This window comes from Chionomys nivalis, chromosome 14, assembly GCF_950005125.1.
Source record: "Chionomys nivalis chromosome 14, mChiNiv1.1, whole genome shotgun sequence".
Taxonomy (NCBI): domain Eukaryota; kingdom Metazoa; phylum Chordata; class Mammalia; order Rodentia; family Cricetidae; genus Chionomys; species Chionomys nivalis.
Window position 1 is genome coordinate 863,833 of NC_080099.1, and position 20,060 is coordinate 883,892.

Sequence of the window (20,060 nt, forward strand, 5' to 3'; positions counted from 1 at the left end):
AAGCCATTTCATCAGCCCTTATCTGTGTTTAGTTATTGTAATAACAACACTAATGTAATACCAATTCTTCTGCCAAGTCTTCATTTATGCATGAGAGTATTAAAAAGCATAAGCACAGAGTTCTACACTATAGCTCTAGAACTTCCTTCCTTCTCATAACTGAAAGTCCAGAACAGGAAGAACTTCTAGAATCATTATACTGCAGGTCCTTCTTTTCTTTAGCAAATGGCTTCTTCCCTTCTTGCATAAAGTAGAATAGTGTTCTACCACATAAATTCCATTTCATATGCAGGCTCACACACTTTGTTTTCTCTTTCCATTCATCTGTCAATTGATATTTATGTATTCCTTCTTTATTTTAGCTATTGTGAATAACCTTCAGCACATAATCACAAGAATCAACTAGTTTCCTACACTAAAATCCACATGAAAATCCTAAATCCAGGGAGCCCAAATGAGAAAAACTCAAAGTTTTTAAGTTTCTGTAATACAGATTTGTAAATATATAGATTTTATTTCTGCTACATAGATCTACATATTTATATAAACTTGATGTGAATTTTTTAAAAATAGTAAAGTTGGCAGGGAGCAAGATGCAAAATGCAATGAACAAAATTGCAAGGCATTGATGAATTTGTTCCAATAATATACACTACAGTCCATTTCAAGAAAATGTCAGTTACTTCTGTATTTAATATTAAATCGTGGGGTGCAAAGGTCAACACAAAAATGCAGAGTAGAAAAGGCATCTAGCATTAAGTTTACTTCTTTTTTCAATATTATCTCTCCATTCAGAAATAACAAGTCATTTGAAACAATAAATTTAAATATGAAGGTTCAGTGTGAACATCATTGAAGCCCATTATTATTAAACAAAATAGCAAAATCATTCAAAAGTTTCTAAACATCAGAATGGCAGAAACATAAGCCACTTAAATACATTATCACTTTTTGTGTGGATAAACCCATGGTTTTGCCATGCTGTGGAAATCACACACAGCGGTTAGCAATGGTCTAGACTTAGGAGGTGAGACAGGGGATTGAAAATTACTAGTCATGCAGGTGTTGAGTCTCTACTTTCTGTTCCAACCCTTTACACTCACTTCCTCAGGTAAGCCATATTTCTCTGCTTTCCATGGTACATCCTAAAATACTCCAGACCCAAAACTCTTAGTGTCTTCCAGGTTTTCAGTTCAACTGTCTGTTACAGGGCACAGAAAGAAACTCAAGAAAAACTCTCTGGTAAGACAACTATTCAGCAGTGAGTCATCCTCTGAATGTTAACCATCCCAGCTTGTAGGCTATTTACCCTTCAATTACTTTATTTTCTACCTTTCAAAAGGCCCTATTGTCGAAGAGCAATAGTATCTTAGAGCAATTGAGTAGAGCAGCGAATCTCTGAGAACAATTTATCACATTCAGAATGAAAATGTGCTTCACTTTTTTTGACAATGGTTCTAACAGGATAAAAGCTTGGTTCTAAAAACCACAGGAATCATTCATTTTCTCTGCTTTGTGTTGCTACTAAAATAAATGTTTCTTTCCTGAGAAAAATCAAATGAGCTCTCTGATTTTTTCTTGTTTCTTCTTTTCGCTGATAGCACGCTATTCTTTAAAAGCATCATCTAAAGAACAGATAGTCTCTCCAACAAGACAATACTAGCAGCAACAACAACATAATCTATTTTCTTTAAAGAGATAATTTGAAAAACTCTTCTCAGGTGCCTGAACTATCTGTACTGGAAATTACTTGGTATTAATAGGCTATTTCAATTCTGTAGATTAAAGTGATAAGAGTGCCACTTACCTCATTTTTTATTCTCTGGGACAAAAAAAATTGACCATATTCATGCATTGTACCTCATACCATAGAGTTAGTTATTCAGTTCTCTGTATGAAATCATCCAATAAGTCAGTACTGTGTAAATTATCTAATTATGGTGCTTCTTTCAGATCTAGGCAGGACTTCAATGCAATTTAATACAGCCTAACTAAAGGAGCAAATGTAAAATTCTCCAAAAATTTTAAAGTGCTTCCTTTATATTAGAGTCACAAATATCATGGTTATCATTGTCAATGACACCTCTGAGATTATTTGCAACATGTGACATTGGATGTTAACTTCTCACCATTTCATGGCTGCAGTAGAATCCATGAGACATGTGTGGCAAAGACACCCAACCATTTATAACTCACAGCATTGTTACTAACTATTGCATCAGCATCTGTGATGATGTTCAAAGACCCATTACCACTGGGTGACATAAAGAGGAGCCAGGTGGTCCTGTACAAGAAGTAAAATAAACTTCAGGTATGTAACCCAAAGTTTGGGACACCTCTTCATCTTATATCTAGCTTTATGCCTATTCCCAGAATAGACATTATATTTCTTGTACTATAAGAACCAAATCTAAATCTTTGATTTTTATAAATACCTTTGAAAAGATTATTTAGAAAAAAAAGACAATCAGTGTCTTTTCTCAGAAAACATGCAGATATGCAAAAATCCACAATGCTATCTACCAGCGAGTTTCAATAGCATTTCCATTTTAATTTTAAAATACCTTAAATTGCTAGCATTGTTGAAGAATTCATTGTGAGAAGCTGGAAACAATCTTGTCCTTTGTCTTATTCTTATCATAGTTGTGAGGGCCAAAACCTGTGCCCTGATAGTGCTAGTAGGCTAGGCTCAGCCACCTGCCCTCAACAGGCTAATGAAAGATATAGGTGGTCCTAGTTAGGGTTTCTATTGCTGCGAAGAGACACTATGACCATGGTAACTCTTATAAAGAAAAACATTTAACTGAGCTGGCTCACTTACAGGTAAGAGGTTCAGTTTTTCATTATGCCAGGAAGCAAGGCAGCATGCAGGCAGACACGATGCTGGAGCTGAGAGTCCTTACATGTAGAAGGAGGCTGCTTGTTTATCCTGGCCGCCCAGAACCAAAATAACCACACAGAAACTATATTATTTAAAACACTGCTTGGCCCATTAGCTCTAACTTATAATTGTCTAACTCTTACATATTAATTTAACCCATTTCTAGTAATCTGTGTATCGCCAGGTGGCTGTGGCTTACCGGGTAAAGTTCCATCTGGCTCCAACAGGGCCTATATGGCTTCTCTCTGACTCCGCCCTTCTTTCTCCCAGCATTCAGTTCTGTCTTCCCTACCTACCTAAGTTCTGCCCTGCTATAGGTCCAAAGAAGTTTCTTTATTTATTAATGGTATTCAAGCATACAGAGGGAAATACCACATCACTTACATATTGATATAAAGCAACAAGAAGTAAACTGAGAAACTGGGCAGTATCTTAAGCATATATGAGACCTCAAATTTGCTTCCACAGTGACATACTTCCTCCAGCAAGGCCATACCTACTCCAGCAAAGTCATACCTCCTAATAGTACCCCTCTCTTTGGGGGCCATTTTCTTTCAACCACAACACAAGTAATGGTGAAAATCAAAGAAGTTAACATATTCAATTTGACTACATTAGGAAAAGAAATATGTAAAGAGGTCAAATGATACCCTCTCTGGTTCATGTTTGGGGTCTTAACTGATGTTTAGGTTTAAATAGAGAGCAGGAGGTGTATACAACTATACCTTGATCAAGGTGTGATCTTGTCCATCACTGACCCATCATTGTCTAGATTCAGGCTGACTCTGCACAGTGGTCAAATAAGTTTAGTTCTTCCTTTCAGTGGCACCAGACTTTAGTCTTTTCCTTGTCCCAGAATGAAATTCTTAGGTTTCCTGGTTAATTTTGTGTCAACTTGATACAATCTGGAGTCAGTGGGTAGAGGAAAGGAAACTCAACTGAGAAAATGCCCCCATAAGATTAGACTGTGGGCAAGTCTGTGGTTTGATCAATCATTTTCTTGATTAATGATTAGCATGGGTGGGTCCAGCTCACTGTCAGCATTGCAACACCTATGCTGGTATTCCCAGGTTCTATAAGAAAGCAAGCCAAACATGACATATGGAGAAACTAGTGAGTAGCACTACTCCATGGCATCTGCATGTTTCTGCCTCTAGATTGCTACCCTGAGTTCCCTCTGGTGAATTTGAGATGAAATTTGTACGGTAAAATAAACCCTTTCCTTCCCAAGTTGCTTTTGGTGGTGGTGTTTTATAATAGCAATAGAAACCATAAGAGACTAGAAAAATCTAATTCCATGAATATCATTATTTTCATAGTCTGATAGCCAAGGAAAACAAGTGTCTCCATAGAGTATCTTCACTCCTGCTAGGATTGTTACAATAATTTTACCTATAATACATATCAGATAATCCCATTTAGTTTTATATTATAGTTTAAATTTTATTTTAAAAAAGATTGCTATTTCCCCATTAGTTAGGACCAGGTAACAACATTTAATTGCTATGATTCAACATGTAACTTTTATGATCAAAGGTATGCAAAGCAAGATGTGAAACTGCTTCATTCTCTGCATGTTCCATTCTTCTGTGCACGCAGGACTGAGCTGTCACATGCATTTTTCATAGTTTAGTCATTAATATTTATTGAATGCAGTGTGCCTGGCATTTCACAAGGCTGCCAAAACACAAAGGTAAACAAACTTCCTCTTCTCAAGCTTAAAGGAAAAGATACACAAGAGATAAAAGAATTCCTGTATTAAAGGCGTGAGCCACCACTTCCTGGTGAGATTTTTGCTGATTGTTTGTTTGTTTGTTTATGTTAGGAAGGATGAAAATCTGCTGTTGCTTAATTATTGTATTGTTGTAGAATATTTGTTTACACTGTGTGAAGATATGCCACTGCGATTGATGTGATAAAGAGGTGAATGACCAATAGCTAGGCAGGAGGGAAATGGTCGGACTTCTGGGAAAAGAGATAATGCAGGGAAGAAGAGAGTCAGGAGACTGAGACAAAGTCAGACATATGGTACAGGAGAGGTAACTGAGCTGTGTGGCAGAATGTAGATTAAAAAAATGTCCCATGAGAATGCCATTGGTGGGAGGACCTTTAAATAGCCAGTTGAGATAAAACAAGGTAATATGGGTAGGATTCATGAAGTACAATGGATCTCCTCAAAAAATGTGATGGTGTTAATGGCATGTACACACAGAAGAAAGAATATGGCCAACTGTAATTCCAAGAAAGAAGCTCACTTGTGGAGGAGAGTGACCCCAGAGGACACTAATCCTCACCAGGTTGCAGCACCAAAAGCTGAGACTATGAACTACTGTGGCTTGTTACACATGCTGAAATATATTTAGGACAGCCTTAGCAAACTAGGACATAGCTTCATTACTAGAATTGATTTTGTTCATTCACGGTTACTTCATTATTTTACAGGCACTTGGGTAAAGTATTTAGGAGCTGAATTGTAAAAATTGATATTTGATTATCTTTTAACAAAGTGAGATATGTTTCTAAAGAGCCTCTGTGAGGAAGTGGAACAAAATATTAGAGACAATTTCATTTGTTAGAAAAAAGGGTTGTGATACCTACCTTACCAAATATTTTAGGAACTGTTAAACATCTGTAGGCCTTATTTAGTTTATCTACATGCTAGTGGCTAGAAGGTATTAGTTAAAGACAGTACCTCTCCTGAGTATCCAGCCTAAATTTTTATAAATGCTTTTACCCCATGTTTCCTTTCTCACCAGAGAACTTCCCCAACTCATTTATTATACTATTAACTTTTATGTTGTTTTATTACTTAAAGTAACAACATCCTTTCAGCTCCTGCAGATTCTAACAAATCTTTTAAGCATAAACTATTAAGTGTCTGTATCAAGGCCACTTCCTTTTACCAATGAGTATCCAAAAGCTTTATGTTTAGGAATCCTTCTGGCTTTCATGAAAGCAATTTACTTTAGAATCTACATTGAAATTAGAGTTGGTTAATAAAAGTAGAAAACCAGATGTCAGTCAAGTTGGGGGAGTTCAGTAAAAACTGCTAATAACACACTTTTTAATTACTGGCAAAGAGAGCATCATGTTTTTCTTCTTCCTTTCCTCTCCTCAGCTTCTCTACATAAGAATCCTGGCTCCAGCACTCCAGTTTGGCTGTCATTTTCTACTACATTTGCACTCTTTCCACTTCATTGCTAGTTTGGGCATTTGGGAATCCAGCAGGGAAGCTTCCTTTTAAAGTAGACATTCATTGTGTCGTTATTGTTATGTGATGTTCTTCATTTCCCAGAATAATGCTGTTAGAATAAAGCAAATGAACTAAATGACTCTATACCAAACTTATAATCTTCCTTTTAGAGTGAAACTAAGCAGATTAGGTTTGGTAGGTGCACATACAATTACCATGTCAGAGGATATTTGAACCCACTGAGTAAATATAGTCATCAACACCTTAGAAACATGGAACATTTGAACAAAAATATCATTTTCTAGTAAAGCAGACTTGACTACTAAAGTTAGAAGGAAAATAAAAATTCAAGAGGATTTTTAAAATAGACATCATTGTTAGCAAATCTGTTGCTTTTAATTTGCAGAACTGTGAAGATGTTCTTAGTGTATATTCATCTTATCTGTTTGTATGGCCAGCTGGGGGAAAACTGACAAAGCGCTTCACTAGACTCCTCTTCACTAGGATGAGCAGGTCTTTTCCACTGAGTTTTTAATTTAAGCCTCACACTTTATGTTTGTTGTTTGTTGCTTTCATCAACACTGCCTAAAGGCATGATTCCAATGGATGCTGAGAAAGGGCCTAATTATTTCTTTGTTCATATTTATTGTCTTTATCAAACAACCTTCATATATTTAGTTCTGACTGAGGTATGTTATTTTGTTGATTAGCATAATTTGTGAACTCTCTGAAGTAAAGAAAAATTGAGGTAAAAGAAAGTCATAAACTAATTTCCAATTATACCAGAAATGATTCACAGAGTATGGAAAAAAAACCCACTGGTGACCTTGAAAGAGAATAACATTCAAAACATATCATAAAAGAGGCAGCACATTAAAATGGTAAGGGAATGTGGATGCTGAGCAGAGAATGACAAGAGTGTGAGCTCACTCTGTGAAGAAAAATGGAAGAAAACTAGCATTAAGCACATATCTTCAGTTTCTTCTGGCTTTCACTAATCATATGTGTCAATTTGTTTATTTTCCATAATACCTATGTAGAATATGCCCTCCCCATATGGGACAATGAGGTCCCAAAATTACAGCAAAGTTTAACTTGTCTCTGAAGTCCTTTGTAGTAGTGAGAAATACACTGTTCATCTGTGAAGGTGAAGCAGTTTGGAGAGCTTTACTACCTACCTCTTTTCTGGTTCTGTCTAGCATTAGCGGAGCAAACCATGCACTGGGTACTTGTAGTATGCTCTTCTTGCCTGACCATCTTTCTCAAGGCAGTTGATCAGCTCTGTAAAGCCAGGCCCTCTCTGCAGACATGCTGTTTCCTGTAGACTTTTTTAGTTGAACTTTGGTAAATATCTATTGTCTTATCTGCTTTTTATGCTCAATATTATAGAATTAAAAGGAAAATTCTTTGTTTAAAGCCACAATATAAGTTAAGTGCCTTTGTTATCATCATCTGATTTCAGATCAAGAAACCAAGAAATCCAGAGCTAGGTTATATCCCTCAAATTAACAACTGATAAAAAAAGAAGCTGAAGCAGCATGTTGACTGGTGTTGCCTCTTCTGCCATCACAATCCTAACCGTTTAACACTCCCTTAACTTTGATCCTCTCCTTTAAGTTCTCTCTTTTCCTTTCCATAACCACTCTCTAACATCTCCTGGATGGCCTTCATCCACCACCTCTCTCAGAATTCTCCCCGCTTTTCTTGTTTCTCTGCTTCAGTTTCATGATTCCTTTTTATAATATATATCAGATGTAGTAAGAGGGCACTTGTTCACTTCCGGCTGCCCAGACACAAAATAACCACACAGAAACTGTTTTAATTAAATCACTGCTTGGCCTATTAGCTCTAGCTTCTTATTGGCTAGCTCTAACATCTTAATTTAACCCATTTCCATTAATCTGTATATCGCCACATGGATGTGGCTTACAGGCAATGTTACAGCTGGCAGCTTGCATCTTTCTTCTTTGGCAGTTCCATGGCGTCTCCCTAACTCTGCCTTCTTTCTCCCACAATTCAGTTTAGTCTGTTCTCCCCACCACCACCACCCACCTCTACTCTACTCTATCACAGGCCAAGCCAGCTTCTTTATTCATTAACCAATAAAAGCAGCACATATACAGAACTTCCCACACCAATCAGAGTCCTCAGGAGGAAAGAGCAGATGCAGCTAGCTGAAATTTTACAATAATTTAATGGAGAGACAATGGAGAAACCTATAGGCAAAAGTAAAGTAGCTAATGGCAAGTGAGGCAGATGCACAAAACCAAGTGTAATGATACCTCTCCCAAAGCATGAACACACTAAGGGAGGAAAATAGGAGCACAGGACTTTAAGTGTCAACAATTCAGCTTTCAGACCATTTTAGTAGCTATCGATGCAGATCAGCTTAGTATATCACACCATAGCATAGATCCAGTTACAGGAAGAACTGTAGAACCAAAAGGTTCAAAAAGCTCAAGTGTACCTGATACAAGAGACACCCTAAGAAGGACTGGAAAGATGTTCCACTCTTCCTCCTCCAAGCTATATGAGCAACTAGTCTCTAGTTCTTCCCAATCCCCGGTCAGCAGAAAAATAAGACCAGCAAATTTAGAACAATTTCTTGCTAGAAAGCAAGATTTCTATCTCACAATTTTTTTAACATTTAGGCTGTTTTACTGATTTTAATTAGCCTTTAATTATCCAGTTCCTATGGGCTTTCTTCCTGGATCTCAAGATTTCCACACTGCGAGGATATTTTGGGAGTCATCAAGCACGTGGCAGTGAAACTGGCTTTGAGCCTATGACATTGCAAAGGACAGGGCCACAAAGGGGCTATGACAATGCTTGTCCCATGTTTCTATGTTAATAGATAGTGTTCTCTGAGTTCTTCTCCCAGGAGATCAGCTAAAGCACAAATCAAATTAACTGCATTTCATCTCTTGAGTACAATATAAACTCTGAAAGGGCAGCAATACAGGATCTATTTTTCTTCTGCCTCACTAAACGCTTCCTTTCCGTCATCAGGTACAAACCACCCTCAAGCACAAAGAATACTGAATATAAAAAGAGTGAGACAACTATTTGAAGTCTTTCTAAAGCATGTGCGTGCGTGTGTGTATGTGTTTGTGTGTATGTATGTGTGTATTTCTCTTTGCACATTGTGAACATTCTGGCACATTTTAAGCAATCACTTTTTCTTTGATTGGCATTAGAAAATTTTTTTATCACAAGGTATCCGCTAAACAGCCAAATTTATGTGCAGGATTTTCTTGGGGTATATTTTGTATAAGAGTCAACTTTTAAGTCACTTTTGCTAGCATCGAAGCAGATTACCTTGGTAAACCAAGATATTCATCAGTTAAAGGGACTCACTAAGTTCCTGGGAGAAACTAGAATCCCGAATCTATTACTGTAAAATCATTTTGGTAATTGGTTATTACTTATGAGGGTAAAATCCAAAGTGTCTGTTCCCAGATGCTTTAAAGAAAGCATTCCATTAGCTTTCTTTCTTTCTTTCTTCCTTTCTTTTTCTTTCTTTTTCCGTTTTTAAAAATTGAATATAAGATATAAGGAAAGGTAAAAAAAGAACAGGCTTTCTGTCAGAAGTACCTTTCTAGGGAATGGATTTCTGCTCTCATTTCAAAGGTTCAAGAAGGGAATGTTTATATTAGCCTAGCTATCTGGATGTCCATAATTCCAGGAAAGATGTAGTTGGGAAAAATACTGATTCCTGGATATTTTTTATCTCATCAAGATCTAGAAAATAAAGCCTGATATGGTGGCACAGACTGTAATTAAAACTAATTTGGAGACTGAAGGAGGAGGATCAGAACTTCACGATCTGTCTTGGCAGCTTACTCAGTACCATAAAGTAAAAAAGAGAGCTGGGATAAATACTTTGACTAGCATATGAGTGATGTGGGAGTGTCATATCAATCTGTTGATTTCATTGGTTAAGTAATAAAGAAACTGCTTGGCCCTCATAGGTTAAAACATAGGTGGGTGGAGTAAACAGAACAGAATGCTGGGAGGAAGAGGAAGTGAGCTCAGACTCGACAGCTCTGCTCTCTGGAGCAGAAACCATGCTCCCCTCTCCCCGGCAGATGTGATGAAGCTCCGACCCAGGATGGACGTAGGCTAGAATCTTCCCGGTAAGCGCTCCTTGGGGTGCTACACACATGAATAGAAATGGGCCAAGCAGTGTTTAAAAGAATACAGTTTGTGTGTCATTATTTTGGGGCATAAGCTAGCCAGGCGACCATGAGCTGGGGTGGCAGGAACACAGCCCACAGCTCTCACTACATATGAGAGGCCCTATATTTAATTCCCAGTATTGGGTTAAAGAAAAAGAATCTGGATACCAAAGCCTAGATTCTTGCCATTCTTCTTATAAGCTTGATGTAGGTTTGAAGTCTTTGGTTAGATTTGTTTATATTGTTTTCTACAGATACCGTTTCCTCATTCTGATGTGTTTCTTAGTACAGCTTTCCTTTCCTCCTCTCCAGGTCATGGGTTTGGCTCATCAAAGATGTCCAGGGCACAGACATTTCCAAGTTATGCTGCAGAACAGAGTGAAGAGGCTCAGCCACCGTTGTCTCGGTCCAGCAGCTATGGATTCAGCTATAGCTCCAGCCTCATTCAGTGACATACAGAGGCCACCACTGACCAGCAAAACAGTCTGGACCTGCCATGGGGTCATTTCGCCCTGTGTATCCTGGAAGATCAATTGCAGAAAAATTAACATTGGTAGGGCCTAGTCCCAACTGAAAGGTTAAAAACTGGAGTTCTGCTTTCTTGATTCATTGGTTAAGTCCTTTATTTATTGAATTTCTATGGGGAAAATCTATGTTTTACCAAAAATCCAATAATATGAACACTCATTTCAATAAGACAAATTCTTTGTGTCTGACAGTAGCAGAAGCCTTGACCCTGGGAAATTTGCCCACTCTAGTTTGTGCCCGGTTGGGGTCTCCAACATTTGTCCTTAAGACTGTTTGCTCCTGTTTCCACACAGGGCCTGTCTTTAAACATAATAATGACCCACTCTAAGCTCTGTGGCTTTTTCAATTTTGACAGAAACAAATCATGTAATCGTTACTCATGGTATCATAACTCTCCATGTAAAGAAGCCCAGTGACAATTAAGGGGGTGTTCAATTAGAATATTCTATTAAGAAGGACCCTGTAGCTCAAATGTGAGTGGGTGTGTGTGTGGGGGGGGTGTCTGTATGTCTATGTGTCTGTGTGTCTGTGTATGTAGGATATTACTATATCCATCCACAGATTAGGATATATCAAATGTGCTAAAGGTGACAGGATATGCTCACTTAAATTATTGAAAACTAATTGGTCACATTAAAATTATGTTGAATAGCTGTTTTTAAATTAGTGCTGTTAGAAAATGAAAAAGGCCCCCTGTTAAAAAATGAAAAAGGTTCCCTACTAACAACAGTATTTATGTAGCCCACTCTGATCCCATGAGGATTATGAGCAGAAACACAAGAAGGAAGCATTTTGGAAACAAGATTAGCAGCCCAGCTGCCCTGCATGTTTGTTACGCTGTCTGTTTGGTTGATGTTGCCTTGTCATTGACTGTTTCTTCCATCTGAGCTACTTGAGAAATTGGTGTAATTTCTAACTCCAAAATGTTTGAGAAAGACACAAAGCTACACAAACTCAGCTATCTTGCAGTTAAAAGAAGAACAAATGATACATGAAAGTAGATGTTTTAAGTTTCACAGAGGAATTTTTGCATGGGTCATCAGGGGCTTGGCATTTGCTACGGAATCAGAACTTGCATGGCTTGAATTTTTCTTGCCCAGAACTAGATTGGTTGGGATGGAAAGAAAATGTTTGGCTTGCAATTATTTTTTTCAGTTCTACAACATGACAATGTCCAAGTTTGGAGGGAAATGGAAAATTCCTCTCGAAGAGAGAAAGTTTGGCTAGTTCAGGTCAACACAGACATATTTTGACCATAATTTAGTGAATGAAAATATAAATTACTCTGTCTGACTCTCCTGGTGTCACGTGCCTAAACCAGATATCTGTCAAGGAATACAGATCAGATTCCTGAACAGAAGGTCAAGGTCAAGCAAGAGGAAAACCTGACTTTTTCTTTGATAGCAAAATGTTCTACCGAACTTAGTCTACTAAAAGGGTACTTTTTTGCTGATCCCTGTTAAGATTTCATTCATCCTGAGCCAGGCAGTAGTGGTTCATGCCTTTAATCCCTGCACTTGGGAGGCAAAGGCAGGCGAATCTCTGTGAGTTCCAGGCCAGCCTGGTCTACAAGTGCTAGATCCAGGATGGGCTCCAAAGCTACAGAGAAACCCTATCTCAAAAAACCACCACCACCACCACCAACAACAACAACAACAAAAAATTTCATTCACCCTAATCCATAGCTTGTGAGTAGATTGACAACTCCTTTCAGTGAATTACTACTGAGTCTACTGAGTAAAGTGGTTATGCATTCCTTCTTGATAAATGTGCATTTACTGTAACTACCTACACTCCCCAAGTCACTCAGATAGGTATGAAAACCTCATAAGGAGACTAATCATAAGAGTTAATGTTGCCGTGAAAAATAATTATCGAAAGCCTTCAGGGATAAAAAGAAAATTACCCAAACTCTACACTGTTAATTTTGCTGACACAGCAGAAGAGCAAATGACTGAGTCCTTCTTGGGAGAGAGAAGGCAGCCTTCCCTGGAATCCAACATTTCAGGGTTAATGCCTCTAAGTTTCTTTAACACACGGCATCTTCTGTAGATATGCCATTAGTAAATATATCAGAGCAACTCTGAGCTGAGACTCTTAGAGCACAGTTCCTAGTGTGGCCATTGGAGCAAGCCTTGCCCTGGCTCACTGAGTTGAGCTGTTGCTTAGAGACCACAAGTTTCTACAAGGGACTTATGCGGAAAGGCCCTGAGGAGCCTTGATTCACATCTCAGCTTTATCTCTGTGCCAGAAGCACAGATAGCAAGTCCGGTGGGATTCTGCTAATTACGAGTCTGCTCTTGTGTTTCTCTGGTGGGTGACAAGTACCCGCATAAAGCAGCTTCACCATTTGGTTACTAACAATGAGTATCAATGAGAAGGAACCAAAAATCATGTATAAGTTTAGATCAATTTTTTTTTTCTGAAAATAAAGTCACAAAAAAAGTGTGTGAGAGAGCTTCTTAGGCTTTAACATAATCTCACCATATTGAAAATAATACTGTAAAAATATTTCATGATACATTTTTAGGAGCTTTATTCTAGCATAATCCTCTGAGTATATTTAAAACTTTTAGCTAAGTCAAAACTGCTAAGAAAGCAGCAAGAGAATTTATAGTACCCTAATATTCTTAACATGAGGCAGTGTTCATTGTAATAAAAGAGACAAACAGATGAACCTATAAAAACCAAAGATGGAAAGATATTTTTGACAGTCTCCTGGAGCCTCATAAAACCATTCCACCACAGTTACTAGAATGGCTATGGGCATGTGTTAGCCCATCAGAGCCTGTAGGTTCTTGATTGAAGATGCCTCTATACTTTGCAAACTATTCTCCCTTCAGAAATTGTATTATACCCTAAATGTACTTGTGAGTTTCTTATTGTGAGGGAGAGACTGCTATGCACCAAAGAAATCTTTTGGCCCCTTTTGAGTGTGACTCAGTTGGGCTTCCACTCAGATTTATACAGAGCGATAAGAAGGTTACTATACCTATACCAAGTTGTTAGAGACCAGTGAAGAGGAAGGCTGACAGGCATGATAAAGTCTCTTCTAGAAGCAAACCAAACCTGAAGGTATACATATTTCACTTAAATATTTTATGAGAGTTGGTTTTTCTACCCTAGTGTTTTTCTTCTGATAATATACATACAACCTGTAACACATACTTATCATTGTGTTAAATATGCAAAGTAAACAATCTTGGTCCACTATTCTTACAATTCTGGTGGCATGGGGGTTTGTACAAAACCACATTTTTCACCAAGTGACTGAAGAAAAAATAGGCACTCAGTAATAATATACTTAGACCAGTTGGAAATAGTTTTGAATTAGTAGCTTCTGGCCACTGCCATAATTTGAAATTAATAAAATATAAAATAGATATCTAGAATGAGCCTTTGTTGGTTCAGAATTAAACCATTGTTTCATATATTAGGTAATATGTTGTTTGATAGAGCATGTGAAAAGAAGAGAAGCATATTTATTAGGACTAAACCTTTCCTTGTTCTAGTATCTAGACTACTAGTACCAGTGTGTAGTTCTTTTGACTTCACTGGGATATTTTGTTTGAAAATCATTCATCCTCCTTATAAAATGACCAGCCATTCATATCTCTCATCTAACATAGAAGCAGTGGGGTAACCAGTACCTTCACACTGTTAGCTGTAGACTTTAAAATCCTATTTATTGCATGTGGTATCCTTGTAGTGGATATTAAAAATGCATCACAAAGATCAATGTCTAACCCTCATTCTTTGACCAATATCTCACAAAATATTGCTTTGAAGAAAGCATGAATAATTTGTTTCTTTGATTACTGGAACCACTTACAAATTAGCCATTAGTGCTACAGTGAAAACAAGCTAAGGAAACTACACTATTGTAAAAAAAAATTGTAATCCAGTCTTGACTATTCTAACACACCACTATAAATGGTCAATATTCATTCAGTGGTCCTGAGGTTTAGAACTTTAATTTTTCATGTCTTATAAAGTACAAATATAATGTTAATGACTGCTTCATATCTATTAATGTGTCTATCAAAATAGTGCAATGACAACTTATTTTTTACAATTATTAGTTACATAATCTTTGGACGATCACCTTCTCAAAAAATAGACCCAGAAAAGTGTCATTTGAGTATGTACTCATATTTTTTAAAGTGATATACTATACAAATTAATGTCAAGCCTATGAAATTTATAATGTATTCATAGGCTATGAAATTTATTAAAATTCCCAATGGAAGAAATAAAGTCAAAGGGAAATGATCAATCAGTAGGATAATTTGAGCAAAATGATAAAGAATCCACTGTCACAACCTGCATAACTCTTGAACCCTACTTTTCCAAGATTCTAACTTCATACTTTGTGGTATGGATTTTGCTTTCTATACTGCTTGCTATTCATCTAGTATTATGTGCAAATTAAAAATATACAGTCACATTATGTCTTGACATAAGCATAGAAAGCACAGTACCAACTGCAGCTTTCAGTTTGTGAAAAAAAATTAACACAAAAGAAACTAAGTAAGCTACAATTTTAGCAATGCAGGAATTGCATTCTGATAACAATCTCTTGGGAATTTCACCATATTGTTGTGTTATCAGTGAGAATGGCTGGTTGCTCAGTGTGTGATGAGAAACACATATCACCATATCTGCATACTCTGTAAATGGATTAGAAAGATCCTTTGTGTGTGTGTATTTACCACAAGCCACATTTTCTTACTCAACAATATGAATCTTGAAACTTTTCTACAATTATTCTCAAAGAAAAAGGCTTAAATAGTTGAACAAGTTTTGTGCAAGAATCTTGAGAAACAAGACATTTGTTTTTAGATAGGCTTAAGCAGTAGCAGCAATTTAAAGGTCATACAGAGTGAAGGATTTGCTTTATGTTCCCCTGGAAGAAAACTGAAATCTGTGGGTGTTGTAATTTGTTCAAAGGCAATAGACAGCTGGGGATGCTTTTCTCTTGTTTCAGACCGTGAATGCTCCCTGGCTCCACCCACCTCTCAGCAGAACGTGTTGTAAACTGGAGAATAGCATGTGGCCTCAGAATACTTAAGCCTTTGTATGTTGAAATGCTTGCCTTTTTTTTTTTTTTTTACATTTTTCTTCCTCTTGGACTCATCACCAAGGATATGCAGAAAGTTTCTTTGTGTGTAATCCACTGCATTGATTGCTATAAGCTTTTCCATTTATAGATTGTCATCAAGTACTTTATTACCTCAAATAATAAGCAAAGTAAAAGTTAAGGAGACTTTTTGTTGTTCACTGATTACTTTTTGTCATGTTGTTTTTTCCCCACTAACAGCTCTATGGTAACCGTGATTATTAGTTTCGGGATCCTTATCCCTCCAGAGGACATTTTGGTTCCATTGTCAATGACGTTTGTCACAATTGTGTTAGATAGCTGATGACATTAGGGCTACCTTTTTTCATGGAAACCTCACAATTTCCATTCTCAAAAAATTGAGAGAATAGAATTTTTAATATCCATCAAGTGTTATGCACTTAAGTAGGCAATTATTTAAATTATTTGAAATTTAAATAAAAAAGAAAAAATAGTTTCAGATACTGTCCCCAAGCTTAATGTAGTATGATATTGTAAATATTTGTAAAGCAAAAATCCACTTGTATAGAAATATCCCCTGTAGTAATTTCACATATACAATAAGTTTTAATTTAAAATTATTTAATTTTCTTGGCCAGCATCACTAATCTGAAGTGTTCATGCTGATTATCGGAAAAATAATTTATTTAAAAAATGTTATCACTTTCTGAACAAATTTTAGTGGATAATAAAAATAACTTAAATATCTGTCTCTCTCAGGATGGTTTTAGACTGAGCACATAAAATCAACTCTCTCTGTAGACAGAATATTTATCACCAGAGTAAGCTACCAAGCTGTCAGCAGTGGTACGGTGGATGAAATTCTATCACTGAAGTCACTTAAGGTATCTATAATATCAAAAGAATCAGGTATTTGAATTTTGTAAACACAAATTCCAAGAAAAAATGATTTAATTTTAAGCTACTGCAGAATCACTCTCAAAAGAACCATCTTGAGAAATTTATACTTATTAAAAATCACTTACTTAATAAACTAATAAGATGGCAAAGTAAACAACACAGTGATATTAGTACTTTCATGTTAAACATAAATCAGAACTGAAAATGATAATTATGAGATACAAATTATGATACAAATATGATCAGTCACATCCATATCCATAAATCTATTGCATAGCTCAATAAACAATGCTTGATATGGACAAAAAGTACTTATATAGAGAAGTGGATTAATGGTTAGATGGGAGAAACAGAACCCCACACTAGAGATGAGCTATATGATGTAGTTTGCTTTTTGCTATTTCTTAGACACTGTTATTTTAGCTGTAAGAGGCAGAACATGAACCACACACCAGCAAACCTGTCTGTTTCTGAACGTGAAGGCCAGTCAGTGTCATCTTCACTGCAGGGGACAAAAGACCATGGCTCCCTTGTTCCTTCCTCTGCACCCCAACCAACGCACATACTCAAATTCACAGATACACTCTTGACCCTTGACTTTTGACCCACTCTCTCTGTTTTCCGCAGGCACTTACCATTTTAAAGAATCATTTGTTATAAAATATTTATCCCTTTGGACCTCAAAAATATACTAAATTGTACATTATATTTCTGCTTCTTGTAAATTTTTATTTAAATAATTTGTATATACTTTCTAAAGTCTTCTACTGTTGATTTGTTGTTATAAAGAGAAAGCATTCTGTTGTTGATCAAATAAATGATTATGAAAATTTTGGTAAAATTAATTAACAGGACATTGACCCATGATTAAGAGATAAAACACCCACCACAATTTACTTCAATTGGAAAAAATGAGTTACCATGTCTTATTCTTAGTTATAATCTATTCCAAATAAATAGTCTAGGGATATCTGGACTTAAAAAATTAGTTGAAACTCAACTTTTGAATAAGATGCAAAGTAAAACACTGTACATGAAGAGTAAATATGAGTTTTTAAGCATAAAATATTATAAGGCAATAATAAAATTAAGAACTTCAGTTGTTTTTAAGTTAGTGTGTGTGGTTTTTGCCCTTCACTAAAAGTACATAGTTGAAGAATTTGTTTTTGCTAATTTATCATTTTATACATATTTCAATCATTAAGAGATATACCTAGTCTATTACTATTGAGTTCTTATAATTCCACGAAATTCACAAGTGGTATTGATACAAAGAGGATAACATAGTTGCAAAACTTTAAATTTTGCTTCATTACTTTAAAAAGGGTAAAACATCTGATATATTATTTTTCACCACAACTCTGCATGAATGAAATTTTGAACTAATTCAATAGCTTTACCCATAATTTTTTTGGCTTTCCTAGCACTGTAATAGTTATTTCCGTTTATTTTTGTCATGTGATGAATGTAACTTTGTAATTAACGAGAATTCTGACAATCATATCTTGCTAACCTTTAAAATGTTAACTTCTTTCATCGCCTATGAGCTTGTGGTTTTCAAAATAAAGTTAAAGAGAATTCTTTATTATTTGTAAGGTTACTGAGAATTTATTATCAATTTCCAGTATTTCTCTAACCTTATATTGCAATAGAGTTAGAATTCCATTGGGTTGAATTTGCTTTGAAGAAATCATGGAACATTAGTATTAACGATGTCAATACAATCAATATATTTATTGTCTGATTACAAGTGAAAAGACACCCAGAAAGCATAAGTGACTTAAACAATGTGATGTAATTAGACTTTGGGTTTTCTTCTATCTTTCTGCTCACTCATTAAAGGTAATGAAAATTAATTAAAATGAATATTTGGCAGCAAGATTGGACATCAAAATTAAAATTCATGTAATGCTAACTGTCCAGTGGTGAGATGATCCATGATTTCCTTTGGTAATTTTCTTCTCATGATACAGCAGTCTTTGTCATTTGAATGTAGCACTATCTAGATACACATTTGCTGAACCTGTTTCTCAAACTTGGTGGTTAAATACTAACTGAGCCCTTACAGTTAGTTTGTTAATGATTATTTCCCCTTCTAAAGAATGCATGTCACTAAAGAAAGTTTCTCAGTTCTGGAGAAGCCAAACTGAATTGTATATCCTGATCACACAGTCAAGTAGTGCTAAAGTTCCCTTTACGAGGAACTATAGCCACACAAACTTGTAAGAAAAACAATAAAAAAAATGTCTAGGGTTGTTTGATGCTACATGGTTTGAAAAAAATTGCTTAAGAGGGGAGTGATAATGACAATATCCATTCTTTCTAAACAGCAAATAAAACACAACTGATTCTGAATACCAATTTTTGTGCCATTTTCATAAGAAATTAATGATGTAAAGTTGCTGGGGTTTTTACCCCTTTGTCACAATTAAGATCATGGAGACTATTTATTTTTGCTGGGGAGAGTATCTTTATGAAGAATGTAATGGTTTATAAAAGCTTAGAGCTGACATCCAAGACAGTATTTAATGAATACATGCCACAGGGCACAGTCCCAAATCAACTACTCTACTATTTTTGAAACATACAAACAAACTAGCTATGTCTGTTTCCAAGTTACTCAAAAAAAATGTTAAACAAATTGATCTAATTTTGGTATCCATATGGTGACTTATTAAAATAAATGTTTGAGCAAGAACTGGCTAGAATATCTAACATTCAATGAAAATGTGAATTGTCCTATTATTTAGGCATTAGAATATCTGGCTGTTGTTTGATGCTGAGAATGATCTCCAAGTCTAGCCAATCACTAAATGCTTACTGAGTTCTTGCTACCTCCAAAATACAAATAAAGAACATGCAATATCTTCTGATTTTTGTTCTTTCCTCCTTTTAATTATTTTTGATATGTGCCAATATTAGGGATTGGCTCTGACAGCAAAGTGGTACTTAGATCACAAAATGACTAGAAATAAGAAAATAAGGAAAAGCAAGATGTTATCCTGATCAAATTCCTCCTCCCCATTTTTCCCTGTCCTCCTTTTCCTCCCACTCCTCTTCTCCTTCTTCCTATCCTTTCTTTCTCCTTCCCCCACTCCCCTACCTCTTTCTCCCCCTTACTCTCCTCTTTCTTCCTCCTCCTACTCCTTTTTTCTTCATCCTTCACTTGCTTTTCCTCTGCCTCTTCTCTTTCCCTGAGCCAACTGCTTTTTTTTTTTAGTCACAGATAATTGTCAGAAATCAACAGCAAATAATATCATATAATCATCTCTCACTATTCAATCTATAATCGACACACAT

General features: G+C 36.1%; 1 protein-coding gene across 1 annotated transcript in view; it reads left to right on the plus strand.

Moving 5' to 3' along the window:
• Positions 1–19,634, plus strand: part of Dok6 (docking protein 6) — a 309,821-nt gene extending 290,187 nt beyond the window's left edge. Inside the window, exon 8 of the mRNA XM_057788968.1 lies at positions 10,565–19,634. Coding sequence (XP_057644951.1) covers positions 10,565–10,704 — 140 coding nt within the window. The 3' untranslated portion in view covers positions 10,705–19,634. The remainder of the gene's footprint in view (positions 1–10,564) is intronic.
• The last annotated feature ends 426 nt before the right edge of the window (positions 19,635–20,060 follow it).